At 41.2% G+C, this 18971-nt stretch overlaps 1 protein-coding gene across 1 annotated transcript in view; it reads left to right on the top strand.

Annotated features, from left to right (window-relative positions):
• Window positions 1-169: 169 nt before the first annotated feature.
• LOC118409083 (regulator of G-protein signaling 22-like) overlaps window positions 170-18971 on the top strand; it is a gene marked incomplete in the record, with an annotated part of 20155 nt that continues 1353 nt past the window's right edge. The window contains 22 exon segments of the mRNA XM_035809948.1: window positions 170-698; window positions 1496-1524; window positions 6980-7042; window positions 7529-7756; window positions 8040-8197; window positions 8739-8880; window positions 9047-9222; window positions 9720-10535; window positions 10919-11080; window positions 12666-12846; window positions 13224-13378; window positions 13694-13820; window positions 14031-14150; window positions 14551-14652; window positions 14985-15179; window positions 15540-15623; window positions 16150-16344; window positions 16709-16840; window positions 17216-17443; window positions 17679-17840; window positions 18219-18398; window positions 18717-18878. Coding sequence (XP_035665841.1) covers window positions 674-698; window positions 1496-1524; window positions 6980-7042; window positions 7529-7756; window positions 8040-8197; window positions 8739-8880; window positions 9047-9222; window positions 9720-10535; window positions 10919-11080; window positions 12666-12846; window positions 13224-13378; window positions 13694-13820; window positions 14031-14150; window positions 14551-14652; window positions 14985-15179; window positions 15540-15623; window positions 16150-16344; window positions 16709-16840; window positions 17216-17443; window positions 17679-17840; window positions 18219-18398; window positions 18717-18878 — 3822 coding nt within the window.

Below are 18971 nucleotides of genomic sequence, written 5' to 3'. Positions count from 1 at the left end.
TCTGTTCTGTATTTTTTTGATGCTGGAACAACACTCCTGATTCCTCCAGTTGTTGATGAATCTGAGGCTACCTTTACAGCTCAAGTTTCCCGCCCTTACCGTGACCTCTGACCTGTTGAGTCCACAGACATGCCCTCTGCCTGGTGACCATAGCGACCAGGTAAATCAGCCCTGTATGGCCCCCTGAGTAAATGGATCCATTTGTACAGCCTCCAGGCTATTGTCATGTAAATGCCCGGTGTGGTTACTACTATTGCCCGGCAACACCCGCCTGTTCTACTGCGTCTACCCCCACCTACCTCTCTTCACTACCTGTCTATCTCAGGTGTTTTCAGCAGGTGTGGTGATAAGTGTGTGCAGGTAGACCAGACCGTACTATTTTATAAAACCAAGTGGAATGTGCTGTCTGAAACTGTTGCCATGCGGCTGTTTTATTTGGCAACATAGCTTCATGGACGAGTCATTCAAACCAGGTGTCAGCCACAGGTGTGCTGCTTCACCTGAGTCTCCTGCCATGGTCTTGGACTTGTCGGATCACCTGTGAGACTCCTTGAGATTTCACTAGGACTCCTTGGAAAGCTATTTTGGAATTTGCCAACTGTAGCGGATATAAGGAGGGATTTAGCCTCGCGGTGTTGAGTGTGTGTCGTGTTACGTGTTTACCTGAACAGCCATGCCAGAGAGAAAGCTGACCGTAGGTGAGTGGGGTTTGAAGTGCCATTCCCACAGTAATTTTGGACCCTACAGCCCATGGTTGTGTCTGGATTCAGACAATTTAGTTTATTAGTGTATTTCAATCACAGAGAAGAAAGGTTGAAGAAAAACAATCACCATGCTGTCTAGTTTCTGAAATGTTTACGCCTGCACACAGTGTGCTGATAAAATGAATGTTGTTCACCTGTTATAAAAACTTTCTACAAATTGAGAAAAGGAAATATTAAGTGTTACAAGCAACCTGAGAAATACTATCAAAGAGTAAGAACATGAATCAATCCTTATGTGCAGTTTGATAGGTTATTAGTGTCACATTACATCGATAACAGTGTCACTAAATAGGTATTTTATCTGCCATCAATCAGGCAACTAATGATTATTCCCAGCATGTGCTACATAAATTTTCTATCTGTCTTGTTGCTACTTTTCAGCCTGAAACATGGAGAAGGCTTTTGCCTGTTGTGATACTGTATTATGATGTAGATGTTATGTTGACTAATTTGTTTGTTCAGAAAAGGTTGACTTTTTTCTAAAATGTAGCATTCATTCTTCTAAAGGTGTTGTAATGTTAGCATTACATTTTGTTACCCAACTGGTTACTCTAGATGTGATTGTCAGGTATGTGAATGATTTTAAGCACTGATAGCATTGTTCACTCATTAGCTTGGATTGCTCGTTTTGATTATGTACTTCACTCAGGTAAAAGAAGGAATTCAAATAGGTATGAAATGTATGTAGAATACAGTCAGTGACCAATTATTTTTCTGTTCTATTTTCACAGAACCGCCAGAGATTAGGCATGAAGATTTGGTAAGTGGAAAGAGAGTTTGATATTCTCGGAAGAGTTAACTAGGCAAAGAGCAAGTAAAGCACAAAAACAGAAAAAGAAACTGCAGTAAAGAAGAAAGACTAATAGACACAGTAACGTTACATACATGTAATACCTGACAGTGTGTTCCTAGTTGAACTTCATTTTAAACCCCATCATCAGCTTTAACTTTACTAAATGGCTATTTTCTCACCAAAATGCACCATCTATAAATAACACCTGTGGTATCATGGTTAGAAACTGCTGGTGACAAACTTAAACAGTCAAACCTCCTTAGGTTGTCATAATGAATAAATCAGTTTTGAAAGCTGGGGTTGTTAGATTTTACTTTTTAGAATTTAGCATCATGACTGGAAATACAGGTGAGAATCATTTCCAGAGGTGGGGTAAAATGTATGGCATGTAACTTATGTCCTGAGACTTTCTCTTTCTGTCGGAGACATTGATGTCAGTAGTTGTCACCTGATCCAAACACAACAGGTAACCAACGTGTCAGCTTTGTGTGAGCCACAATGGTGCACAACTGTCCAACCTTTCAACGCTGTTAACTCTAGATCTGTACGTATAGTCACACAGTTATAAGGACAGGCTGCTTGTTTAACTGGCAAAGGGCTTTTTGATTTATTGATTTGAGTGGTTCTGGCCAAAAATGTTATTTGATTCTTTGTGGATGGAGTCGTTTCAATAGTATGTTTGTGCATTAGGAGGTTAGTGTGCACACTAACACACAAAGAGCATCATAAATGGCCAGATGGGGAAAAAAGGATGGTTATGTTTGCTAATGGGGCTGAATTGTATGACTCTAAAATTCTATTCATCTTGATATTCTGTTCGCAGTACCTCTAACATTGTATCCTTAATAGAAAAGCCAACCTCGCTGAAAAAATATTTGATCTGAAATAAGATACACATAGTCTGCTTGAAGCATGACTTATATAGCAAGAAATTAAGCTATGGTTTAGGGAGAAAGTAGCTATTATGAACAAGCTCAATAACAATTACATGTACATGTACTACAGAATAAGAATGTTTTGAAGAAATTTTTGTTGTTGTATCACAAGTTACAGTAGCCTTGTGGACAAGTTGTGGTTGTGTAAAAGTAGGTCTATCAGAAATCCACCTGTTATCAGACTGATACAGAGAATTTTTAAAGTCACTTATTAAGACCTTATCGCATACAGCTACTGTAAAAGTTGGGTACTAAATGGTGATGGTACATGTCATAAATCGTAACCCCAGGCTGCTGATTAACTGAAAAGTCTGGGAAAAGGTCATAGTATACGTTATCGGATTATAGGGGACCTATTGGCTGGGCATGTTTGTGTTGCCAGGAGACCTGGTGAATTGTGGGCGTACCTGGTCACCTATGGGCGACAGAGTACACAAGTCTCCCAGCCAGCAGTCAGCTGCTAGATTTGTTATTAAGGCAGAATCAGAGTTTTCAGTCATCTGACAAAACATCAGTATAAATGAGTGTACATTTTGCCAGGCCTGTGGTACAAAGCACATGCCATCACCTAACCTCCTGGACCTGTTGGAATGGTGTGGCAACCAGCCAATCTTTTATACAGCATGAAGCTTGTCAGTAATGGTCTTTGCAAACAGCTTACAGTCCAATAATGGTGTACAATAAGTTACCTAGCAGTCTAAGAATGCATCTTGAGTTTTCTTTACATAAGTGACATTTTTTTTCTGGACAGAGAAACTCACATTTGTTTTGTCCACTGACATGTACGTTGGATCCAAAGACAGAACAGTTTTCCCAGGGAAGCCTGTACATGTGTAAAGGGCTAAGGTTTAGTTCCAATTTTCATTTCATGGAATTAGTCAGACCACTTATGTTTCTTGTAAAGATTATGTATCACAAAGTGTTAGCTACACATGGTTGGTCGGGCTAGTCTGCTGTCCTATGTTTGAAAGGAATTTTTTGGCTTCTAAAGGATTTGTTCAGGTAGGCTTTGGCAGGGTTTGTTATTGTGGTTATGGTGGCTTTATCGTCCTATCTTTTGGTCTTATTGGTCACATTTAGACCACCTGTTCTTGAGAGGTCTGTACAGGTCACTCTGTCCTTAAGTACTTGTTATCTCACTACAGGTCTCCTTGCATCTCATGCTAATGGACTGAGATGTCAGTGTGGACAAAGTCACTGACCTGCACAGTGTATTCAAAACAAGATGATAGACAATGGTGCTTTTAAAAAAAGGCAATACAGTTTAGGACATTTTGGTCAATCATCAGGAAAATTTGTTTCATAGCAAATACAACAAATTTGGGACACAATCATTCGTAATTCACTTTTCCAACAGTGACTCAAAGAATGTCAATCCATTTTCAGAAAAGTGTGGAATACACACAATATATTGCACGCAAGTATCTTTGTGCATATGCTGAATAATTTAGCTGGGAGTTGAGAGGAGTCACAGAGATCACAAGGAGACCATGGTGTGTGAGATAATGATGAGTGACAGGTATAAAGGACAACATGATCCCACAGGATATGTTTCCAGACCACTGGACCTTTGTGTGGCATGGGTTATATTCATAGACAGGTAATGACCACATAAAGTGTGATTTAGTGCATACATGTAATAGTAAGTAGAAGCTCTGTTCCATATTTCCTGAACATTAATTGGTTGCCTTTCCCCGAATGACACCATTTAATGATAATGATAATAACCGAAAATGTTTTGGAGAGCTTACAAACTGTGATACAAGTAGACTATATAATATACCTGTATTGGTCATCAAGATTGGAAGTTACTAACGTTAACAGCTGGACAAAGAGTCCAACAGCTTATTTCCTGTGAGGTTGCTTGCACTTTTGTGAGCCAGCTAACGGGCCTGCTTCAGGAGTATTTTACATCTTTTGCGATATCCCAGATTTTTTTCATTTCCTGATGTGTCTGGATGACCATTCTACTACCAATTGTCAATATTCTCAAATGTCAGACAGGCACCCTTAATTACACTGTTTGCAATTAAGAAATGTGAAATACTGGTAGCATTTGTTTGACAAGTCTCCATGCTAAATGGCCATCAATTCACACATCAGTAGAATTACTGTAAATGTAATTGTTTAAGTTAACCTTACGCGAGTTGTCAAATTAAGACATTAAAACATTAGGGCAATTTTCCCGTATTTTCTTGGTATTATGCAGCATTGATGATGGTAGCAAGATATCAGGTACTTCTCTCGGCTCCGGTCCAATGCACAAAGTGGTTTTGAAAAGCAGGAGATGGTAATGTGTCGGTACTTTGTACTCACAAAGGCTTTAACTTGATTTACTTGTGACCCGTCCCCATGGGTCTTGAGGGACAGTGCCAAATTGTACGCAGCTCAGGGGGTACTCAGGGGGTCGCTTTGAACTGAATTGAATTCTTTTCCCCTTCAACCAGTGTTGTGATTAGATTTACTTCAAGGCCAGTCTGACACTCCAAACTTGAATCTCCCTCATATCTTCCTGCATAACTGGCAGTTTTTGCAACATAGAAGCACAAACTTGTTTGTTGTGTACACTTCAGCATGCATGCATGCATGTGCCTGGGTTATCAGGTTCAATGTTTAACATCAGTGCACAATATACTGACTCAGTCAGTCTCTTTCTTGTTGATCCAGCTTGCACCCAACCTTCACTATTACCTTTACATCCCAGAATATGTATTTATTTGCAGATATTCAAGTAGATACAGTAAAGATTAGGACCTGTACTTAAAGCTGTACAACTTGTTTGAGGTACACCTGGTCAGATTGAAGGTAGGCACTTCAGTTTGAGGTGGGAAAGTGATTCTCTTGTCTGTCCCATACTCAGTGTATAGTGTAACACCTGGGAATAGGGCAGAAAGTAAAGCTGTTCACTTTTGTCATGGGTTGGTTGGGAAGAACAAGAATGTGTAACTTCAGATGCTACAATACTCGACAATGCAATAGGACTAGTATTACACAACACTGACTAGATCAGAGACTCGGCCTTTTAAGTTTTCAAATCATCCATGACTGTGATTGTGAAACACAAAGGGCATACAGGAGTAACAGTAACGTTACAGAAAGTTTCCCTCTTTTTTACAGACAGTGATGTCCATGTGTTTTTAACTGAAAAATAACTTGAATTGTAGTTCATGTACAAAATGTCATATCCTTCCCTTCAAACATTTTTGGAAGAACCCCATTATTTTCAAACTTTCAAACAATGTTCTGCTGAGTACATTAGAATTTGTTTCCATATGGTTGACTGTGTTAGTAAACAACATTGCTAGAGTCTATTTCATTGGTAGGTATTACTGTTTAATGGTTGATATCAAGTCACAATCAAGTCAACCCTGTTCTGCTCCTGGTCTGATTCCCACTTTGGAGCTCAGGTGTTGTCTTTGTTTATACCTGTTGCCTTGGTGACTGTACAGCATACGGTGGAGTCATAAGGGTTAAACAGTCCCTACATTTGGCAACAGGAACAGGTAACCTACACCTGGGACATGTTTACTGTTCTCTGTTTGCTGTAAACTACGACCAATGGATGATTGTTGTGAGTTCAAATATGGACAGAACTGTGTAAACATTTGTTCTTTGCATTCCAGAAGTTTTCATTTCTGTCCTGGCCCATTTTGTATTTATTTTGACTACTTGCAAATGGACTTCACTGTACACAACAGTTATCAAAAGAAAGTTTAAAGTCAAAGGATACCAGCATCTGAGACTTCCAAAGAAAACTCTTAACGGTAAAAGGGCAATACATTTGATACAGCACAGTCCTAAACGAGGCATCAAATAACATCTTGTCTTCATTACTCTTTCTTCAATCATAGTTCCTTCATATATGTCAAGGCTGATGCAACTATGCGGATGATGCATTCATGATCCCCAGTGTTGTTTGAAGACTTTTGAGTGCCTTCGGCTTAGAAAAAGACAGATTTCAGGATTGTCTGAAATCTTTAAAATCTGTGCAAAAGGCAGACACGATGTTTTTCTACTCCTGGGAAAGATGCTTTGAGTCAGTTCTCTGACAGACCCCACTGAGTGTTTATCTCCCATTATAACACTTGAAAGGACATTTATTAGTCCTAATTACCCTGATATATTACTTTGGCCCCACTCAGACCAACGCTCTCCTACTGCAGACAAAAGTTGTCAGGTCTTAACGGGCTGCCTGAGGCATTGTCTACCTGCTCTTCAAAGAAAGGGAACAGGTGTTTTCTCGGCGTTACTAAGTCTGGCTGGTAAGGAGGGAATATGTTGCAACATGTATAAACTTGTACAGTCTACAGAGCAGACAACTGGGATCTTTTTAATGGGCATTTTGCCATACTTATGTAGGAAGGAAATTTAGTGATTTGCCGATAGTCATTATGAAATGTTTTTGTAGATGATGGTCATACATATCAAAGACATTGAAGTGATTTTGATTACTCTCCATCAATGACACTTTGTTTTGTTGTCTTCAGGAGGACTACCTGGCCACAGATGACCTGTTTGTGGATTACTTCAACAAGTTCCTCAGCCTCCCTGTAAGTTTCAATAAGTTATGATCTTTTCTGACAGTGATCATACACTTAAATAGCTACATATTACACTCTATACTTTTTGTGTCCCAACTGGGTCCATTCGAATAATTGCTACTCTTCATGAAAGGCTCTAATCATGGTAGATAAGAGGGAAATTTAATACCTTTTCGATATCAATTTGTTTCCAATAAGAGACGCTTTCTCAATAGCTTTTGGATTAGAGCCAGTCCGACTCAATTGATCACAGATCAGTTTGAAAGAGCAATTGCATTTTGCAAGATCAGGAATGAATTGCATTATAGCTTTTCATAAGAATTTGAAATAGACTACAATGACTTTCATGCAGATTTTAAGGGGTTGACACACTCAGCAGTTTTATTAATGCACGGTGCCATTGTTCTTTACACATTTCTCAATTGTTTGATAATTCACACATTTCTCCATTGTTCGATAAGAAACAGGAACACTAAGCTTTTCTCCATGTTACAGACATTCCCAGAACCTCTTCGATTCAACAAGGACCTGGGAGGGTTTGAGGTTGTCAGTAATGCACAAAAGGATGTGGCCAATCAGATCAAAGCAGTGGCACGATCATACAAGGCCCCCAGCCAGATCTACAACGCCACCCGGATGATCACAGACAAGCCCCTGTACTACCAGGTGTTTTCTGATGAGCCACAAACACAGGATGAGATTAAAACTAGCTTCCTAGTAACAGTAAGTGGTTTGGTTTTGCAGATTCTGTAGATGATTTTTTTCAGCTTTGCAACACTCCAAGTGCTTGACGTAACACTTGGATGATTTGCTATTGAATCATGGTCATACATATTTATCATTGATGGGATTGGTTGCAAGGATTTTTGTACATGAAGACGAAAAAAATTTTGTCAAATGTTTTGTCTCATTTCATATGGCATACTTAAAAGCAAGCCATTAAGGCTTTTGCTGCTGACAAGTTTATGAGTGAAAGGGTACTAACTGTCTTGGCCTACCTGTCCAGTGTCTGAACAAGGAACAAGGCATCCAGTGGATCAAGCAGCAGCGCCTGCCTGCCTTCCTGCAGAGTGATCTGTACCTGGAGTATCGCCTGGCCAAACTGCTGCAGCAGACAGACAACCTGGAGAGCGGGGTCAAACTCACCATAGACACAGAGTACAGGTCAGAGGAGGGCGAGAGATGATACTACTTTCCAATATTGGAAACATAAAGTGGTGTAGTGCATCAGAATATAGCCCTGGCCAGAATGTTCTTAGGCAGATTCTGACCATAAGTACATGTATATTGTAGCCCCTTACAGTAGGTAAGATAAGAAGCCACAGGGATGGTTGTGGGGGTGCCAGACAAGAAGAAGAAGGGCATGAAATTTCACTGTGGCACAAATCTACCATATAGCATATGACATTGAATCTTACCATTAAAGCTAGCCTGATTTAAGCAAGCTTCTATACAGCCCGCCCAACATCATGGGGAGGGGCCAGTTACAGCCCTGGGCAGTGGAGTTTGCGTCATACAGACTATATTAAGTAGTCACCTGACAAAACCTGAGTTATTGCAAGTTGGACAGACATAGCCATTCGATAGATGTACCAGTGGTGGTCAGAAATTCATCTTGTGAGTTTGGTTAAGAAGTATTTACTACATACTTCCCTACCATTTTAATTCCTCTGCGTCTCATGGTATGTTGTTCTTTGGTATCCAGACCATTCTCCAGGAAGAAGTCTGTTGTGATCACCCAGCAGCTGGAGGATGATGCAGCAGTCAAGCTGATGAAGACCATGTACGTGTGCATGGGAGAGGCCTCCACTACTCAGACTAAACAGTGGATCTCTAAAGCTAGACAGGTAGGTTAATGTGACGCTGTGTGTGTTTGTGTGTGTGTATGTTTCTGTCTGTCTGTCTGTTCATCTTTGTTTCTGTTTGTGTTACTGTATGTCGGAAATTCTCCATGCAGAATTTTGTCACGATATCCCTTTACAATGAATGACACCATTATTTGTGTTCATTCAGGCCAACCAGCTCCAGACAACCGCAGCCACGAAATCCCGCATGTCCAGCGGAATCGGTAGTGACCCGTTTGGTTATCAGTCCAGGCCGAACAGTGGACGTCCAGCATCTGCTGAGTCCCTTCTGGGAGAGGATGGCCTGAGGGTACAGGACAGTGCCATGTGGACCGGCTCCGCTAGGTGAGACAGTTGCTATTCTCTTTTCTTTCTTTGCTTTATTCCAGCCAGGCTTTCATATTCTTAACACTTTCATCTTGTATTCTGTGCTTCTCAACCTCATGTTTAACTATAGGTGTTTCTATTGTGATAAATGCCATTGCTGTCACTTTACCTTCAATTTCATATTGTAACCATGTGTCATCTTTTGTGTTCTAATGTTTAAGTACATGTCTATGAATAGATGCTTTCTATTGTGTAAAATGTCATTGCCCTCATTCTTTTTGTCAAAATCAATCATTTGATTGTCAGTGCTGATTGTGCACCACTTCTAAGCTTACCTTAATCTTACCTCTTTTTACACATTTTTTTGGTGCTTTTTCTCAGCACATAATCTCAGCACATATCCTCAAGTGCTCAAGTAAACTGTATTCTTTTTCTTGAATATTTAATGTTGTGTTTGATGAAGATTGTACAAGGCAGACGGTGGATGATATACTTCTCATTGACCTCTACTCTAGGTCCCATGACAGAGATTCAGTGCAGTCAGAAGACTGGTACTCCAGCAAGTTGTTTGGAGTGGAGAGCCCCTCAAGGAGACCGCCCACCCGCTCCAAGACCCCCCTACATGAGAACTTTGTCTGCATGGTGACGGACGACCAGTCGCAGCGAACAGGAGCAGTGAGCAGAAGCACAGTGTATAAAGAGAGCGGATTTGGTGATGAAGAAAAAGAAAAAGATACAGAGGACAATGTCGAGGAGGAAGACGAGAAGTACGACAGTGATGCTGACAGTGGATCATCAGAAAAAAGTGACTTGTCCAAATCTGAAACAAGTGACTCTACAGATGAGGATGAGGAGCATCCATACCTCAATGTACACAATGTGGAAGACTTCGCAACAGTTGTCGTTGCCATCGTGATGAAACAGTCAGTTTCTGAAGTAACAGATGTGGACATCAAAGAAGTTCCAGATTTCTTCGACATGTCCCAGCTTCTCAAGCCTGGTGTATCACTACATAATCTAAAAATTGATCCAAAGGGAAAAGTCACTGCAAGAACAGATATAGAAGAAGAGGAGGAAGAGAAAACAAAGAAAGTGACAATCAAGGATGAAAATGATAACGACAGTGAAAGTGACATTGACTCCCTGTTCAGTGAGGAGTCGGAGGAGCCCGATCCCTGGTTCAGGAAGCAGAAGGTGTTTGAGTTGCAGAACTGTAAAGGATTCGAAGCAATGAGAAAATTCCTGGAGGGAAGCAACGGAGATAAGTACTGGAGTTTCTGGTTGGACATTGACAGAGGAAAACTGATTACTGATCCCAACAAACACCAGAGGTAGGCCTTTACAGGGATACCTCAGGGGTACCAATGTTTTTGCTTATAAAGATGTGGGCAGTGAAGAAATTGAATTGCTTTCTTTACTTTAACAGGTGTTTAGCAATCATCAGTAGTGCAATGGGGACATCTAGCATAGCAAGATAGTATTGCAGCAGTTGAATTTGTGTAAACTTACTGCAGTACTGATAAGGATGTATAGGAGACGCTTTTGTGCTGCTTTGCTGTTTTATTGGTAACGTTAAGGCCATTTAATGATATATGCAGTAACTGTGCCATCTATTAATTTAGGAGAAGACTGTACTTATCAAGAAAGCTAAGGATGAATGTATGCCAACAATACTGTGCCAACCTTATTAATCTCCCACATTGTCTCCCCACAGCTACCTGGTGAAGATGCGTGAGAGGTACCTACAGAAGAGCAGCCCCCTAGCGCTGACCCAGGAGATGTGCCAGGCCCTGGGGCTGGGGCTGGCCAGAGACTGGACCATGGAGCAGCTGGCAGATGTACAGGCCAGAGTGTTGGAACCTCTGCTACTCTACTGGTCAGTTACATGTGAATATGGTGTCTGTCCGACACCTAAGTCTCACATACATATGTCTCTATATGTTGGTCTTTGATTTCTAGATAATAAGATTTAGGATGCACCGACACGTCACACAAGTATTACGTCCTTTTACCAGGTTTTAACTATTTAAGGATAAATATTGCCTCTGTCATTGACGTAACAAATAGAGAATTTGGCCTTTAGTTTCACATGAGACATTATTACTGGGTACATTTTATCTAGACACACCAAACAGGGCTGTGGGAGCCGGCCTGCAGTTTGTGAGCCATCTGTCATTGAGGAGTGTGCCTCCCCTGTCTGCAAATAAACACCACCTATAGGTTCTACTGACAGACTCACAGATCTAGACATATCAAACAGTCAAAAATTAAAACCTGTCTGAGCTGTGAGGAGGAAATACAGCTGTCACCTTTTTAGGCTAAGGTTTTTTCGAGGTGATGTCATCTATACCAAAACAGTAATGGCAATGTCTGTCATATTGTTTTAATCTTCCTCTTAAGTGTAACAATTGAAGATGAAGCAAAAGTTTTCAAATTAATGTTAGCTACATATATTGGGGAACATCAACAAGAAGACAGTAGGTTTTGTTGTTGCTATAATATTCTTTAGACATCATGTAAATGCCAAAGTCATTGAACTCAGACTTGCCTTTCCCCCAGAGCATATACAAAGCTCATGTTACATGTTACTGAGGTCCTACTTGTAGACATTCCTCACCAAAAACACAGAGAAGTCTTTCACCTTGTGTGACTCTTGTACAAATAAATACCGCAAGCTTCCTCAGCAGACTACTCCCACCATGTTTTGGACACAGTGATTCTCCCACATCATCAAATGAGGGGAACCTTCTTGTGTTACAGGTCTTTACTTTACACAGCCTTCGTAATTTGGTAAGCTAAAGTGGCGGAAAATATGAGCTGGTGCATTATGGTATAGAATTTCGTTACCACACAAGATTGTGGTGATTAGGTGAGGCCTAAGCGATGACCTTTGCCCTCAGGTGTGTGTGTGGGGTTGAGTTTCCAGGCTTATCACCACTCCATCTGTTTGAGGATCAGCCTGTTGTTAGGAGGGTCTGGAAAGCCAGGATAAACTTGGACTTCTCTGGGCTTAGGGGGCCAAAAATGGCTTTTGGGTGTTATCCTTAGAACAGCAGAACGACTGTAGTGACTTGTCTGTGTTCTCTTTTATTCTACTGCAGCTGTTGCCATATGATGATGTAGACATTTGAAGAATGAATGATAACAAAGTTTGGAAGAAAATCAGACATTTGGAAAGATCTCTTTTTCTTTTGTGAGGGTCTTGAAGACTGCATTCCTGATGTCAACATACAACCACCTTATAGAAAACTGAATTAGACATTGATAGATTTATGACCACTGCTTAGATCACATTTCACTATAGCAAATTGTTTGCCTTTACATGGTGTAAAAGCAAAACAATAATAGTGATATTGAAAAATCAGCTAACTTGATTATATTTACACAACTATAACATTTCTACAACATAACCAAACTGGTAAACATTTCTAGACTTGTCCTGATGACTTGATTCTCCCCAGGGCTCCTCGGTTCCTCCTGAGTCAGCGCCGCCACACCAACATGGACCAGAACTACCTGTACTACAGACAGAAGCTGAACCGACCCAAGTCTGCGGAGATCGACCCCCAGCCCCGCACCATCACCATCATACCCCTCCGACCAAAAACCTGCATCCCCAGGGTTAAACTGGGGCAGAGACAGGTCAGGACTTAAAGCTGCAACGTTAACTGTCAATAGCAATACCGGAGGGATATAGAAACGTCTTGGAAAACACACCAGTGATCTTGTAAAATTACTTTCCTGTATCAGGTCTACCGAGTTTGCTTGAAAAGTACAAATGATTTACAAGTAACAACTAAAGATGTCATCTCCACAAAATGATACAGAAAAGCTAAAATGACTTCACTATGGATTCAAAGATAGTAGCTTTCAAGAATAGCTAGTCGCTATATACCTTCAAATGAAGGTCTACCAGTTACCCTAAATGCTCATTTGTCAAAGATCTTATTATTTCCTGCCAGAATTTTCTTGAGATTTTGGCAGAGTATTCGCTAAAGCATGGATCTGTGTGTGTTCAGAAGCAGGTGTCCAGGAGTGCAGACCTGGCCCTTCTGAAGCAGCAGGAGAGGAACAGGAAGGAGGGACAACAGCTGCTCACAGCTAAGCTCAACCTGAGGAAGTCACCCTCACCAGACAGGCTCAAGACTAAGGCTCTCAGCCCCAAGCACAAAAGGTAGGAAAGATCTTTATCAATGGGACATGGTAAAGAGTTTATGAAGTGCTAATGTCACTGTTTCTGGAGAACTTGTAAAATAGATAAAAGACAACAGTATAGATAGGTACAGTTGTCAAGTGCAAACTATCTAGCTCTGTTAAATGTCACTGAATTAGGAAACCTATAACTTCTGTAAGGTACCGTGATTGTCAGTTCAGCACCAAGGACAGGAAATATGTTATTGTGCATCTGTTTATCAGCATAACCTGTATTACTGGCAGCTAAATTTTACGAAATCTAAGTAGCACAGTAACACCCTTTGCCTGCATCCAGGCGGAAGTCAGCGCGGAGCGACATTTCCTCCATCAGCGGGAGCAGCTGGGCGGGATCGGAGGACAGCTCGCCAGACGAGGGGCCGCAGAACATCCGCAACATCGTGGCCAGGAAGTTCAGCCTGCCGGTACATTAACTACTAGTAATGTTTCTGATTTCAAATTTCTCATTTCATGTATCACAAAAATGATTTCAATGATACAGTTAGCATCATTACTGAGGACAAGGAAACACTAAGTAGAAACAAACTTTACATTTTGTTGTACAATTAAATGTTACATGCATCTATAGAGACAAACATTTCTGACTTATGTTTATTCCACCATGTGATCCCCAGAGCTCCAACGACAGCGTGTTCCTGGGCAGCTCCAGGATGGAACAGATGCTCCAGGCCTTGTACCATGACAGGAATGCTGGGTTCTTCTTCACACAGTTCTGTGAGAGGTCAGGGAATAAGGTGAGGGAGTGTGCTGGAGAAGAAGGAGGAGGTTTTGTTGCGTTTGTGGTTGAAATGATTCCATGGTACATTAGTACTGTATTGGAAACAAATGTTCACAGTGTTGTGAGTTAGCAGTGGAAATAAAGCCAGCACGGCTATTTTAAGATTTATATCTTGTCAGTTTGATAGTTTTTGTCTGTAGTTCTTTAAACCATGTTTGATGGTCAATGAATGTATCAAAATTATCTCTCACTAATAAATGTTTTCACAATGTCTTGTCCTCTGTCGTATGAATTCTTTCTGGAATAATAAGAATATCAGAATCATCAAATTGCTGGTGTCATTCAAGGAAGGCTTGCAAACTGTCTCTTTCATAGAAGATGATTTGTTAAGAGACAATGTCCCCTTGTTTCTCCAGCTGTGGTCCAACTCCATCCACTGCTGGACAGACCTGCAGACCTACCACACCCTGTTCTATGCTGATGTGCTCGACCCCTTTGTCGTGAAGAAAAAAGCACAGGTAGGAAACTTTTCATTTTTATGGATGAACATTTTCGATCTGTTCTTTCCTTTCCACATTTGACTTTTCTAAATGCTTTGATTGTGTTGTTTTGATTCCTACAATGATACAAGAGGGCCTGCATGCCCTCTACTTTGTATATACTAGTAATTTGCAGCAAAGTGACCAAATTTTCATAATTCCCATCCTTGATTTTAGTATAACACATGTGCAGTTCTTCTGCATTCAGTGTAAACCATTGTCAAGACACCCCTCCCCCATGCAGACCCCCATCTAACGATCTGTTTTAGAATGGTGTGATACTTTTTGAATGCAGTTTTCTCCTTTTCCAGTACATCCACTCCAGGTTTGTGGTAGCTGCCTCCCCAGAGGACATTGGGTGCAGCCAGGACATCAGAAACGAGGTGTACAAGAACATCGACCCGCCCTTTGAGGAACTATTTGACTCGGCGGAGGAATACATCCTGCATGTCCTGGTGGTGCCGTGGCAACAGATGATTGAGGGAGACAAGCACACTTATTCCAAGGTAAGATTGATCAAATTTAATTCCTTGGAATCCACAACTGTTACTGTCAATTCAGAAATTTTGCTGCATAGTTTTAAAGAACATTTGAAGATAGATGTTAAAAAGTTTCTTGTGACAGGTTGTTGAGTGTAACATAACCTACTGCTGCCGCGCCCCATGCTGGCAAAGCTGGTGTGTTACGCTGAAGGGCGGTTATATCGGCTATATAGATAGAGACACCGAAAACTAGTGGTCAGAAGACAAGTTTTATGATCTCTTGAACTGTCATAAATCACTTCTGGAGGTACAAGGACTTTAACATACAAAAGATTTCATACTCTTCATGTATTGTTAACTTGACATAACTGTGTCTTCCACCAGGTGGAGCTTTTTGAACAGAAGCGCCATCTAGAGACCAAGTCACGCCAGCTGCTTCGTCTACAAAAGAAGGGTCTCCTCAGAGAGGTGAGATTTCTGCTTTCTTGTTTTTTTACATATTTCAATGTGCAATTTCAATTTTTGCTTCAGTGTATTGCTCTTGTTTTGGAACCTTTATCTTTAATTAGATAGTATTCCTTACCCAGGGATAAACAAGTCCATTAGCCCGATTGTCCCGGACAAGTAAAAGTGCTGTTCGGGCAAGCAGAAGTGCTTCCCGCACTTGCCTGACGGGCAAGTAAGAATTTCCAGATGTGACCCGCTCAAATTACCACTGAGTGTGACAGCACATGGGGCTGAATGCCTGCCTATATTGACCATGTCATTTTTAAGCCAGTAGAGACATGGATTTTGTTGTTGTTGTTGTCCTCGTTTAACGTCTATTATTTCGCTAGACATGGTCTCTTAACAAAAGTGAAAATTATGAAAGTGAAAACACATAGAAAAATGGGCAAGTGAAAATTTGGTTTGGGCAAGTAAATTTTTAATGTACTTGCCCGATAGGACAAGTGAATTTTTGAAAACTTGTCTAACCCTGCTTACCCCACCCCAGCTGACCATCACCCCTGAAGCTGAGGAGCTGGAGGAGTCTCAGTATGACGACACCATCTGGGACAAGCTGCCGGACCAGTTCAAGAAGTGGACCTTCGAGGGGCTGGTCCACAACCGGCTGGAACTGGAACACTTCCGCAAGTTTCTCGCCGACAACTTCGCCTCCATCGACCTGCAGTGTTGGATGGACATTGAGGTAATCATCAGTCAGAGTCCAGCTTGTTGACTGTACTCTCCTGTTGGCTTTCTCATTGATATCTTAAGAGAATGTAAGATTTTTTATGTAATCTCATGCAAAATAACAGTTACTCAAGCAACTGGATAATATTTTGGAAGTTTCTTGAGTAACTGTTGCTTGTCAATGAGTAACTATATTTACATTACTTGAGTAAATGTTATCTTACATATCTCATCACCTGGATGTCTCAGTTTCATATTTACATAGACTTATGTAGGTGTTTCAATATACATGTACTTTTCAATAGATTGGCAGGGAAATAAACTGTATGGGAAAGGTAATGAAATACATGTGTATGTATCTGCACACTGTGAACCAATAGGCATTCCGCCGGCTTTCTCATCTGGACAATGCCAAGAGGGACGACAAGGCCAAGGACATCAAGAGCAAATATCTGAACAAGAAGTACTTCTTCGGGCCCAACAGTCCTGCAACAAAGGAGCAGCAGAACAAGGTAATATGGAACAATGTTTGGATGTGGAAGGGGGCATTTAAAGATAACTGGAAGAGATTTGTGATGCAGGGTAGACTGTGATTGGTTGAACATGGTAGAGGAGAAATTAGCTATGAACTGTTCAGGGTATGTTGTAGGGTAGCATCACACATGACCTTGACAGTGATGACTGGCTCTCAGCTTAGTGTAGGTCGATCAGGTAAGTCTGTAATCTTTGGGTTACTGCTGAACAACTCCATGATTTTGTATTTAGTTGATAGAAAGGCAACAGGTTTGAATGAAAGACAGATTGATCAGAAACATGTTATGTACGTCATGTACTTCAAACTGAAACATACTAGTAGAGAGACTACAATAGCATGTTCCCTCCTACAGGTGATGGAGGCTGGCGGAGGATGGGGTAAGATCCTGCAGGACCGCCCTCCCACCACCCTGCTCCTGGAGGCACAGAAGTACGTGAAGGAGCGGCTGGAGAAGAAGTGGCTGCCCATGTTTCTGTCCACCTCTGACTTCCAGGATCGACAGAGACCAAAGATCAACATGGATGACGTGGCTGAGGACGTCATGGTGCACAAACAGAGGAAGAGACAGCAAGTCTGGAAGGTCAGTAGGCAGAAAATAAATATCTTTTGTAAAATTATAGTGGCTTTAAGGCTGCAGGTGTATTTCTTTGGATCTAAGATACAAGGTTGTGTACAGAATATTGCCAATGTCAATAGATTGATATTTGTTAATATATCACAGGTTAAAGTTCAGTTGATGAGATGATTCCTGCATTTGTCATTTACTTAGTAACTGTTTAGATCCAAATGATAACCTTGCTGTTTCTCCCCTGTAGATGCTGGACAGTAAGCTGATGTCATCCACCCGTGACATCATCGCGTTCCGCCGGGCGCTGATGAACCCCGTGACCAGCCAGCAGTTCCGCAAGTTTGTGTCTGTGAAGGGAGAGAACCTGGAGAACGACGTGCTGTTCTGGCTGGAGATACAGAAGTACAAGGTGGGGGGACATTACAATCAAGATTTCTTAAACTGTATCCTCTCCTCCAGATGACTGAACGAACTCGATATGTCTGCCACCAAAGTCTATATTCAGAAGCTACCAAGATTTTGTTCTCCTTGTATGTTCTTGTATGAAAAATGCAAGTAGAGAGTACCAATTTGACTGAAATGTGTACATGTACTTCATATCTAGTCTAAGACAAGAGAATCTTCAGTTCAAGGCCAGTTGTTTTTAACATCTATCAGTTAAGTTTTTTTTTACACTTGTAAACCATAGCTTTATACACAAGATATGTAAAGCTATTCTTTTCTAAATGTATATTTGAAAGCTTTCTACACTTGTTAAACCATGACTTGTTTCCCTACATACCTGTAGGACATGGTCCATGCCCACGTGGAGGACTCCTTCATCCAACAGAAGATCGCTGCCATCATCCACTGCTTCATCGACTCCTCCCTCCCCCCATCCGTTCAGATAGACATTCCCCCCGACCAGGCAGACAGGATCCTGGAGCACAGGAGGGAGCTGGGGCCTTACATCTTCAGGGAGGCACAGGTTAGGAATGATTCATGGGGGTGTGACTATGTTCATGCTAGACACATAATTGCTTTTTACAGAAACATTATGCCAAAATGCAGCTACTCAAGCAACTGGATATGATTTTAGAAATGGTCAGACGTTTCAGATATTATCCACTATCTTTTGTCAGTGACACTGATGTTTTTGTTGATCATCAACTTGATGTAAGAATTTCTTAATTTTTTTACTTTTTTTTTTAAATTTCCTACTGCAGATAACACCTAGATTGCTTAACAATACAATTGAAATATTGAATTGTTTGTAATTTTTTGCTTTCGATTTTTCGTTTCACAGCTGACTGTTTTCCGGCTGCTGCTTCACCAGTGGGGAGCCTTCTGTGAGTTCCGACAGAACATGGCGGAGGAGAAGATCCTCACCACCCTGGAGAGACAGAGGAAACGAGCGAGGGAGAGAGAGAGGGCCAGGCAGAAGGCATACGAGGAGGAGCAGGCAAAGGTTTGTGTCCTAGATGATAATATAGGCTTTTTCTGAAGAATGATTATCTCTTGTATGCCGATTACATAAGATAAGTTTTGTAAATGTTCTCTG

Source organism: Branchiostoma floridae, chromosome 2 (assembly GCF_000003815.2).
Source record: "Branchiostoma floridae strain S238N-H82 chromosome 2, Bfl_VNyyK, whole genome shotgun sequence".
NCBI lineage: Eukaryota > Metazoa > Chordata > Leptocardii > Amphioxiformes > Branchiostomatidae > Branchiostoma > Branchiostoma floridae.
Note: the sequence above shows the minus strand (reverse complement) of the source record. Positions and strands in the feature narration are given on the sequence as shown.